A 12017-nucleotide genomic window follows, 5' to 3' on the forward strand; every position below is an offset into this window, starting at 1 on the left:
TTCTCTGCATATACTTTGCACCTGACATACTGAGGAGGAGATCTTGGGAGAAGTTTAGGAGTCAGCTGTGTTGGATATCTCACGAGACAGGTCACGAGATCCCCCTGAGGAAGTCTTGCATCCAAAATCTCGATCAGCTCCTCGAATCGCTAGGGAGCCCGAGTGCCTTCACCGCCCTAGACCCTCCCCTATGTGTGTTCGACACAGGATCACTTGTCTTCCTCAGGTTCACGAGATCCCCCTGAGGAAGTCACTGAGTCCTGGGGTGGCTCAGAGGGGTTTTCTGACCCTGCTAAATTGGGGGTCGCACTCCCAGAGGTGAACCTATACCCACTGGGGGGGGGGGGGGGAGCATGAGTGAGGTGATTCGTTGGTGGTCTGGAAGTTTTACATATAGGATTTCACAATTAGATTTAGTTGTTCATCAATCAACATCCATTTGTGGAATTTTCACTGTTTTATATATGGACTTTTATGCACTTTATTGTATGGACATTTAATTATGCACTTTATATGTTGTTTGATTCAATGATTTTTTATATTTGTTTATATTTCATGATTCAGCGCTGCACTTATATATTGATTTTTGTGCACATGCATATGGGGATGTGATGAGTGCTAGTAGCTGGTCTTTTGAATACCTTTCACACACACACTGTGTTTTTTAGTACATATATAGTTACTTTTGGTTTTTGGGTATCTCGCAAGACTATCACAATGTTATACACCTAACCTGTCAGTGGCCATGAAGTTATGATCGTTGTATATGCCAGACTTGAACATGGCTACTTGATTATATCTTTGGTGGACTAAAGCTCCCCTATAGTGCAGAAAAGGAGTTATTGTTTGCTTCTAAGGTTTGAGTTCACGATATGAATTATTTTTATTGTGCCAAGGTCAGGAGAACGTAAGACAAAAGGTAGGAGAGATCCCTTGACATAGCTTCTCAGTGTGCTCTTAATGCACCTGGCTGCTTCACACTTCTTTCTCGCAGCCACATAACCCCGGGGCCTCCCAACAAGAAAACAAACTCAGAAATTAGTGCCAGCTGAGTGTCTTCTGTGTGCATATCCAGGTCAGCGCTTGCGAGAAGGAAGAACAGTAAATAAGAGTCACAACTTCTAAATGTGTTGCTCCCTCTTGCCTGCTATAGACCAAGAACTTCTCGACGGCAGGCTTTTGCATTCTTCGGCACGGAGTGGACGACGGGGTTAAAAAGGGATATATTTTCAATGGAGGCAGCGAGATAAATATGGAATAGAGATGTCTTTCCTCCTGGATCTAATCCGGCATTCCAATTAGCAGATGGATTCCCTTTCAAGTGCCAATCCGTTTAATGCACACCTGGGATCTGCCTTCATGCCATCAAAAGGACCCTCAATTTAATTACTGTCCAACTAAATATCCATGTGAGCGAAGTTACATTTAACCCCTCAAGGGCTACAGGTGTCTGCTACAAGAGATTGCCTGGGCATTGCTGGTGGAATGAATGGTGTTGGCATGGGTGCATAGAAGCCTACAAAAAAAATGTATGAAGCAAGTAGAGCGTGTTAAAGAAAAATATAACTCTTTTGCCTATAGTGACCTATAATATATACAGCGGGTAAAATAAGTCAGCATTTTTCTGGGTAAATATATTTCTAAAGGTGTGATTAACATGAAATTTTCACCACATGTCGGTAACAACCCATGCAAACCATACAAAGACACCAAAACAAATACGTTCAGAAATGAAGTTATGTGTAATAAAATGGAAGGACACAGGGAAAAATATTGAACACGCCAACTGATATGTAATCAATACTTAGTACAAAATCCTTTGTTGGTAATGACGGCTTCAAGACGCCTCCTGTATGGAGAAACTAGTCACATGCGTTGCTCAGGTGTGATTTTGGCCCATTCTTCCACACAGTCTTCAAATCTTGAAGGTTCTGTGGGCCTCTTCTCTGATCTTTAGTTCTTTCCATAGATTTTCTATTGGATTCAAGTCAGGTGATTGGCTGGGCCATTCTAGTAGATTTATTTTCTTTCTTTAAAACCAATGGAGAGTTTACTTTGCCTGGTTTTTGGGATGATTGTCTTGCTGAAATTTCCACCCTCGTTTCATCTTCATCATCCTGGTAGGTGGCAGCAGATTTTTTATCAAGAATGTCTTGGCATATTTTTAAATTCATCCTTCCTTCAATGATATGAAGTGTGCCAATACCACCCGATCCCACCATGATGTTCCCACCTCCAAACCTCACTGTTGGTATGGGGGGTGTTTTTAGGGTGACGTGCCATTGGACCTCCAAACATGGTGTGTATTATGGCATCCAAAGAATTCAATTTTGGTCTCTGACCAGACTATATTCTCCCCAGTATTTCACAGGCTTGTCTAAATGTCGTGCAGCAAATTTTAAACAAGCTTCAAAATGCTTTTTCTTCAGCAATGGAGTCTTGCGTGGCGAGCGTGCATACAGGCCATGGTGGGTGAGGGCACTTCTTATTGTTTTCTTTGAAACAATTGTACCTGTTAATTCTATATTGAAGCTCTCCATAAGTGGTCCTTGGCTCTTGGACCACTCTTCTGATCATTCTTTTCACCCCTCTGTCAGAAATCTTGTGAGGAGCACCTGGTCGTGGCTGGTTTATGGTGAAATGATGTTATTTCCACTTCTGGATTATGGCCCCAACAGTGCTCACTGGAACATTCAGAAGTTTAGAAATCTTTCTTTAACCAATGCCATCAGGGTGTTTTGCAAAAATAAGGTTGCGAAGGTCTAGAGAGAGCTCTTTGCTTTTATCCATCATGAGAGGTTTCTTGTGTGACACCTTAGTAATGAGACACATTTTTACAGGCCATCAGTTGAGACTGAACCAGCTGATATTAATTTTCACAGACAAGGGGCAGGATTGCTTTCCAATTACTGGTGTCTTGGCTTTCCATGTCTTTTTGCACTACCCTTTCTTCATATGTTCAATTCTTTTTCCCTGTGTTCTTCCATTTTTATAACACACAACCTAATTTCTGAAAGTATTTGTTTTGGTGTCTTTGAATGTATGGATTACATGGGTTGTTATAGGCATGAGGTCTATAATAGCACCTTTAGAAATAGATTTAACTAGAAAAATGGTGACGTGTTCAATACTTATTTTGTTTCGGTGTACATAAGAGAGACAGTTGCTGTCTATGACAGATGAAGGTGTTACAATAAATTGATCATTTCTGTACACAAGACGCAAAGTGGCTGGGGGGGGGGGGGTGGGCTTCTTGTTTTTTTTTTACCTTATGCATAGAATGCATTGAGGTAGTCTATTTTTTTTTTTAAAGCTGAACTGCAGAAGTTCAGCCACTTTCTAAACTGCTCTGGATTACTAGAGGTTAAGTCAAACAAGGTGCATGCCAACTTGAGGACATCTCTTTGATTTACAATTTTTATGGAGCACTGGGAACAAAGCTATTGCTATACTTCTAGTGCTCCGATGCTGGCGCTTCTGGTCTCTGCTCCTGAAGCTGCAGAGTCCTGTGCAGACACTCTGCCTGTCCCTTCCCTTCCTTCTGCCCAATCACAGAGTGCTTTGTATTATTTGAACTCATTTACAAAATACAAAGCTTTCTGTGAATGGGCAGCAGAGGGGAGGGGCATAGAGAGGTGCTACTTTAGGAGAACATCGTCTCTCCTATCAGACTGCTCGGGGGTATAGTGATAGCTGTATTAGTAAAACTGTCAGTCCACAGGTTGGCATGCACCTCGATCTGATGTCACACACTGCAGAACAGAAAGAATACAGATGAGTGTAATCTGGAACCTGAGCGGAGGGAAAGGACACTCCCCCTTCCTCTACAAAGTCTCATAGGGAAACATGCACAGCTGAGGCCTGTCACTTGACCTCTGAGTTGCTGGAGTGGGGAGTGAGGCCATCCCCACGTGATTCTGTGGTGTCGACATTACTTGTCACACGCGACTTCTGCAGACCGCAGAGAGAAGAAGGCACTTGGTGTTTTGGATTTAGGGCTAGTGTACACTATAAAAGGATATGCTGTGTTCGCTTTTCATTTCAGAGGTTTACAACTACTTTAAGGTAAACCCAGTCGTAAAATGAATATATGATGACCGACTTACTAAGCAGGGGCCACCTTCAGTGAAAGCAACAGGTCGAAATGAATATGGAAATCACTAATGTTCCATAAAGATGAGCCTGACCTCACCCCTCTAGAGCCTGTATGTGGGTCAATGAGGCTGCCCAAAAGACCCGCTATAGGTCAAGTGAGGCTACGCGTAGAGGCTCGGGGAGATGACAATCTCAAGCATATTGTTAACTGGAAATGCTGAATTTTGCATCTAAATTTGGCATCCTATTTCTCTTGGTTCCATTGAAGATGAAAAAAAAAAAAAAAAATGACAAAAGCTTACGTTTTTATCCCTACCACATGCTCAGTTTCAATTTTTCAGAACTTTGACAAGTTTACATACAAAGGCTTTTGTTTCTAATACAACTAATCAATATCCAGTCATATGATACAAGCAAAGCACACAGAAAAGACCCACAATCTCAAACTCACCGCCATATAAGCATTTGTACCCACGTAGGTCTTGGCAATTGAATTCACTAGCTAACAAAAAAAAAACAAAAAGAAACGAGGGTGTTAAAATGACAACAGCATTAAACGGGCAATTATTTCTCATTTAATCCACCCATCAAGCAAAAAGAGAATAGAATAGTGATGATATAAAAGACAAAATAAAAACTATATAGATTGCTTTTATCTGCAGGCATTAAACAGAAGATGATTACACTTCTCGCTTTCCCTTATAAACAAAGCAAGTGTTATCGGTGACAAAGCTTTCTTCAGACTAACCAGCCACCTAATGTTTAAATACGATCGGTTTTCTAGCCAAGATTCGGGAATAAATAGGTTACAGTAAGAAAACATTCCTATAGTGATTTAGCGAGCAGTAAACATGCAGGCAGTCCCAGATTATCTACTTGCTGCCCAGGCCTATTCTGACACTTCTCACATAAATGTAAAGATAAGCTTGTTTTTGCTGGAAAATTGCTTAGAACCCCCAAAAACATTTTATATATATATATATATATTTTTAGCAATGAAGGGTGTTCATTTTTTTTTATACATATAACAAACTACAAGAAAAATGGGACTTTATACAGTATATACCTCCCAAAATGTAATATAAGCAGACGATATACTAGTATATAAAATTGTAATACTTTATTTGATGTGTAACAAACATTAAAAAAGTTATTAAAACCATATGTACAAGTTAGCCATCTGAAGTTATCATTCATATGGCCATGAGAATCGCTTTAAAGGGTCAACACATTTCGTTGTACTGTTAAGGTAAAGGATACTGTATTGTTGATATATATATCAGTATATGTATGTATGTATATATGTATATATATATATATATATATATATATATATATATATGTGTATGTATGTACTGAGATCCGAGGTCCTGAGGAAGCGGGGTTTTCGCGCGAAACTCGTCGACCCTTTAAAGCGGATCTCAAGGCCATATGAATGCGGACTTTGGATTGGCTGACTTGTGCATATGGTTTTAATAACTTTTAAATATGTGTTATACATCGAAAAAGTATATATATATATATATATATATATATATATATATATATATATATATATATACTAATACAGTATCTCACAAAAGTAAGTACACCCCTCACATTTTTGTAAATCTTTCCTTCTATCTTTTCATGTGACAACACTGAAGAAATGACACTTTGCTACAATGTAAAGTAGTGAGTGTACAGCTTGTATAACAGTGTAAATTTGCTGCCCCTTCAAAATAACTCAACACACAGCCATTAATGTCTAAACCGCTGGCAACAAAAGTGGGTACACCCCTAAGTGAAAATGTCCAATTTGGGTCCAAAGTGTCAATATTTTGTGTGGCCACCATTATTTTCCAGCACTGCCTTAACCCTCTTGGGCATGGAGGTCACCAGAGCTTCACAGGTTGCCACTTGAGTCCTCTTCCCCTCCTCCATAACGACATCACAGAGCTGGTGGATGTTAGAGACCTTGCGCTCCTCCACCTTCCGTTTGAGGATGCCCCACAGATGATCAATAGGGTTTAGGTCTGGAGACATGCTTGTCCAGTCCATCACCTTTACCCTCAGCTTCTTTAGCAAGGCAGTGGTGATCTTGGAGGTGTGTTTGGGGTCATTATGTTGGAATACTGCCCTGCGGTCCAGTCTCTGAAGGGATCATGCTCGGCTTTAGTATATCACAGTACATGTTGGAATTCATGGTTCCCTCAATGATCTGTAGCTCCCCAGTGCCGGCAGCACTCATACAGCCCCAGACCATGACACTCCCACTACCATACCTGACTGTAGGCAAGAAAAACTTGGCTTTGTACTCCTCACCTGGTTGCCACCAAACACGCTTGTCACCATCTGAACCAAATATGTTTATCTTGGTCTCATCAAACCACAGGACATGGTTCCAGTAATCCATGTCCTTAATCTGCTTGTCTTCAGCAAACTGTTTGCGGGCTTTCTTGTGCATCATCTTTAGAAGAGGCTTCCTTCTGGGACGATGCAGTGTGTGGTGTATGGTCTGAGCAATGACAGGCTGACCCCCCCACCCCTACAACCTCTGCAGCAATGCTGGCAGCACTCATACGTCTATTTCCCAAAGTCAACCTCTGGATATGACACTGAGCACGTGACCTCAACTTCTTTGGTCAACCATGGTGAGGCCTGTTCTGAGTGGAACCTGTCCTGTTATACCGCTGTATGGTCTTGGCCACTGTGCTGCAGCTCAGTTTCAGGGTCTTGGCAATCTCTATATAGCCTAGGCCATCTTTATGTAGAGCAACAATTCTTTTTTTTAGATCCTCAGATAGTTCTTTGCCATGAGGTGCCATGTTAAACTTCCAGTAACCAGTATGAGAGAGTGAGAGCGATAACACCAAATTTAACACACCTGCTCCCCATTCACACCTGAGACCTTGTAACACTAACGAGTCACATGACACCGGGGAGGGAAAATGGCTAACTGGTCCAAATTTGGACATTTTCACTTAGGGGTGTACTCACTTTTGTTACCAGCGGTTTAGACATTAATGGCTGTGTGTTGAGTTATTTTGAGGGGACAGCAAATTTACACTGTTATACAAGCTGTACACTCACTACTTTACATTGTAGACAAGTGTCATTTCTTCAGTGTTGTCACATGAAAAGATAGAATAAAATATTTACAAAAATGTGAGGCGTGTACTTACTTTTGTAAGATACTGTATATCGTCTGTTCATATTACACCCTGGGAGGTATATATAAAGTCCCATTTTTCTGGTAATTTGTTATATGTAATAAAGAGGGGATGATACCACTTAAGAGTTAAGAAAGCTTTGAACACTTCCCCACACACAATACACAGTATGCTTCTTCTAAAAAATATTTTATGTCACATGGCATTTGCGCAGCTTTTTTTTTTTTTTAAATACAATTTTAATGCGCAAAAGCACAATATAATACCCAATTGTTTGATAAAATATAAAAGATGATGTTACACTGAATAAATAGATACCTAACATGACACGCTTTAAAATTGCGCACGCCCTTGGAATGGGGACAAGCTACAGTACTTTAAAATCTCCATAGGCGAAGCTTTATAAGACTTTACAGGTTACCAGTTTAGTTATTATTATTATTATTCACGATTTATAATAATTAAGTTATTAAGTTACAGAGGAGTTTTAGCACTAGAATTATTGCTCTCACTATAACGTTTGCAACAATACCTCACATGTGTGGCATGAACACCGTTTACCTACATATGCGTTCGCCTTTGTGTGCAAGCACAGGGGGAGAGGGCACTTTGATTTTTTTTTTTTTTTTTTTATTACCATTATTTAATTTATTTTTTTTACACTGTCTCTCTACATCTTTTTGATCGCTTCTATTGCTTTTATTGCTAAAACAAGGGATGAACAACATCCCTTTTGATAGCATGGGCAGTGACAGGTTCTCTTTACTGAGACATCTGGGGTCTATCAGACCCCAAATCTCTCTTCTGCCCTTAAAAGCATCTGATAAAAATCTTAATCAGCTTTCACAGGCTTGTTTACATTAGACCGGAACTGGAAGTGACAAAATACTCGTCGTTTCAGTTTCTTAGACCCTAGAGATGATCGGGATGTATCGGTCCTTGGTCATCTCTATGGTCAGCTGGCAGAACTGCCGTCTTCAGTCCCGTGCTCCCCGATGGGATAGGAGACCCCGTGAAGGCGGCGAGAGGGGGGGGGAACCTCTTCCGCTGTATGTAAAAGCGATCCAGCAAACCGAAAAGACGTCATCAGCAGTCAATTCCGATTCATGTGTATATATTCCGGAAGTGTCTGGTGCAGACGTCAAATCTGGTGTGCAGCGTGGAGCAGCAGGAAGGTGAGCAGGTTTCTGGACTGGAGCGCATCAACTAGCAGACGGCACACGTGGTGTGCAACATGGGAACGTTATAGCGGAAGGTGAGCGGTGACCAGAGAGAGAGGACTGATCGGCAGAGGGTCAGCAGAGCTGGGGTACTGGAACAGGAGAAACTAGCAGATGTCACACAGGATGAGCAGCGTGGAAACAATATAGCGGAAGATGAGCGGGGACCGGAGAGAGGGGAGGATCAGCAGAGCTGGGGGTTACTACTGAGTGGGGGATCAGCAGAGCTGGGGGTTACTACTGAGTAGGGGATCAGCAGAGCTAGGAGTTACTACTGAGCAGGGGATCAGCAGAGCTAGGAGTTACTACTGAGCAGGGGATCAGCAGAGCAAGGAGTTACTACTGAGTGGGGGATCAGAAGAGCTGGGAGTTACTACTGAGTGGGGGATCAGAAGAGCTGGGAGTTACTACTGAGTGGGGAATCAGAAGAGCTGGGAGTTACTACTGAGCGGGGAATCAGAAGAGCTGGGAGTTACGACTGAGTGGGGGATCTGCAAAGCTGGGGGTTACTACTGAGCGGGGGATCAGAAGAGCTGGGAGTTACTACTGAGCGGGTGATCAGAAGAGCTGGGAGTTACTACTGAGCGGGGGATCAGAAGAGCTGGGAGTTACTACTGATTGAGGGATCAGAAGAGCTGGGAGTTACGACTGAGTGGGGGATCAGAGGTGCTGGGGGTTATTACAGAGCGGCGGATCAGCAATGCTGGGAGTTACTACTGAGTGGAGGATCAGCATGAGCAGGGGATTACAATGGGGCACAATTTCTCCCACTAATACCAATAAAAGGGGCACTATTCCTCCCACTGATACCAATGATGGGGCACAAATCCTCCCACTAATACCAATAATGGGGCACTAATCCTCCCACTACTGCCAATAATGGGGCACAATTCCACCCACTAATGCCAATAACGGGGCATGATTTCTCCAGATGCGGCCCTTTGCTCTCCTTTATCCGGCCCCTGGGGTACTTTTTCTCTCACTGATACAAGACACTATTCCCTCCACTGACACCAACAAAGGGCTATAATTCCTGGTGGTGACATCAACAATGGGTCGCTTTTTTTCCCATTGATACCAATGATGGGGCACCTCAAACTAACGCCAACAAGGGGGATCTATTCCACCCACAGACACCAAAAATGGGGCACTATTTTGCCCACTGACACAAGCAATGGGGCACTATTCCTCCCACTGACAACAATGATTGGGCACTAATCCTCCCACAAATGCCAATGATGGGGTATTGTTTACTCCCATTGATGCCAGGTCATTTTCTACTCACACTGGCCACAGTTCGGCCCCCTCAAACTCTGAAGGACAGTAAACTGGCCCTTAGTTTAGGAAGTTCAGAGACCCCTGCCCTACAGGTCTGTGTTGGTCAGGGAGGCGCACCACTTATAGACTTCTATGAGATCTGCTCACCGACCAGGTGCTCTGAAGGCGTAAAATAATCCAACTGCTCATGCAAAATTGGGACATGCAGAGATGACACGGTCAAGGTTCTACAAAATTCTAACGCTAATATTTTCCTAGGCCTGATGATGCACAAAGTGTGAAGTATGAGGGTGACCTGTTGTAAAGTAAGACTTGGGATGGTAGGAATTCAAAAAATAACCCCATATACTATGAAGACAACCCAAGTCATCACACAGCTCTACTTCTAATAATCAAACCCCCACATCCCATACGGTCTTGGTAGTGAGAGAAGTGTCACGATTTTCTGAAGACCCTGACTGACATACACTGCTCGCTAGAGAAGACAGACACAGCTAAAGACACAATACGACAGCCTGTATGAGTGAGTCTGGCAGTGCAGCAGGTGGGGCCCAAATAGAATAGCTAGTGGCCCCCTGAGCCTTGCAGCCTCTATCCAGAGAAGGAGCCTATTCAAAGTGACATGACAGGAAGGTCAGGGGTCAACCTGATTGGTGATCTCTGGGGAAGCATAGAGATGGAAATTAATTACAATTTGGGGGGGAGGGTCTTGCCCAGACTTCGCAAGTCTTTGTTTTGCTCAACATTCATTTTTATTAATTATTATTATTTTTGATAACAGTCTCCCCTGGAAGCCCTCCCCCCCCCCACCTCGTTCCTTTGTGTGGACAGAACCGATCTTCTCCTAACTCCCCAGAATGCATATTAATGAGGCCGCAATCCCATTAGCAATTACCGCATCATCTGTTACTCGGTTTTAACCCCTCGGTCGCTGGAGAGACCTGCACTGTCCGGTGATTCATAACAACTGCTTTTGAAGTGATGAGTGACAGCCGAGTCATTTCTATGCAGTTTTGGTAACAATGTGCCATCATCAGACTATAGATGGACAACAAGAGATGTGAAGGTTTGGAATGTTACCCACCACGTAAGTGATCAGCCATACTTACTTGTATGCTAACACCAAAATCACACAGCTTCACCCCTCCACGGGTGTTCACCAGCATATTAGAAGGCTTAACATCTGCAATAAAGCAAAAAATTATTAGAAGTTGTGATCCGTTAGAAGAGCCATTCTCGGCTAGGGTTCCGTGGAACATTGGGTTTCTCCAGAGGTAGCTTAAAGTTCCTTGAGCAGTGGCTGATTGACCTCCTATCTGATAGTGCCTGCTTAGTGCCGGACCCCATGCCACTTGGCAATGCCAGCAGTATAATGCCAATTACTAAGGATGAATACGTTTTAATTGGGGTTCCCTGGGACCTGAAAATTATTTTAGGAGTTCCTCTAGAGCAGTGGTTTCCAAACTGTGGCCCTTACCTTGGCTTTATCCAGCCCTTAGTGTACTGCTCCTTCCACTGATACAAGGGACTATTCCTTCCACTGACACCAACGATGAGACGCCATTCCTTCCACTGATACCTACAGTGGAGTATAATACCTACCACCGACACTAACAATGGGGCACTGTTCCTGCAAATAACACCAATGATGGGGCACTATTCCTTCCACTGACACCAAAGATGAGGCGCCATTCCTTCCACTGATACCTACAGTGGAGCATAAAACCTACGACTGACACCAACAATGGGGCACTGTTCCTGCAAATAACACCAATGATGGGACACTATTCCTTCCACTGACACCAATGATGGGGCACTATTCCTTCCACTGACACCAACGATGAGACGCCATTCCTTCCACTGATACCAACAATGAGGCGCCATTCGTTCCACTGATACAAGGCTCTATTCCTTCCACTGACACAGTTTAGGCGCCATTCCTTCCACTGATACCTACAGTGGAGCATAATACCTACCACCGACACTAACAATGGGGCACTGTTCCTGCAAATAACACCAATGACGGGGCACTATTCCTTCCACTGACACCAATGATGGGGCACTATTCCTTCCACTGACACCAATGATGGGGCACAATTCCTTCCACTGACACCAACGATGAGTCGCCATTCCTTCCACTGATACCTACAGTGGAGCATAATACCTACCATTGACACTAACAATGGGGCACTATGAGTCAGCATGAGATGTGAAACGCGTTAGCAATTGTTCCTGTATCATTCACCTCTGATGCGACTTATTTTTAATTTTT

General features: G+C 43.0%; 1 protein-coding gene across 1 annotated transcript in view; it reads right to left on the reverse strand.

Moving 5' to 3' along the window:
• Window positions 1-12017, reverse strand: part of MAP2K5 (mitogen-activated protein kinase kinase 5) — a 252191-nt gene that overhangs the window by 76213 nt on the left and 163961 nt on the right. The window contains exons 14-15 of the mRNA XM_073618284.1: window positions 10855-10928; window positions 4547-4597 (exon numbers count right to left, since the gene is read on the reverse strand). Of these exons, the coding sequence (XP_073474385.1) occupies window positions 4547-4597; window positions 10855-10928 (125 nt within the window). The remainder of the gene's footprint in view (window positions 1-4546; window positions 4598-10854; window positions 10929-12017) is intronic.

This window comes from Aquarana catesbeiana, linkage group LG03, assembly GCF_042186555.1.
Source record: "Aquarana catesbeiana isolate 2022-GZ linkage group LG03, ASM4218655v1, whole genome shotgun sequence".
NCBI classification, from domain to species: domain Eukaryota; kingdom Metazoa; phylum Chordata; class Amphibia; order Anura; family Ranidae; genus Aquarana; species Aquarana catesbeiana.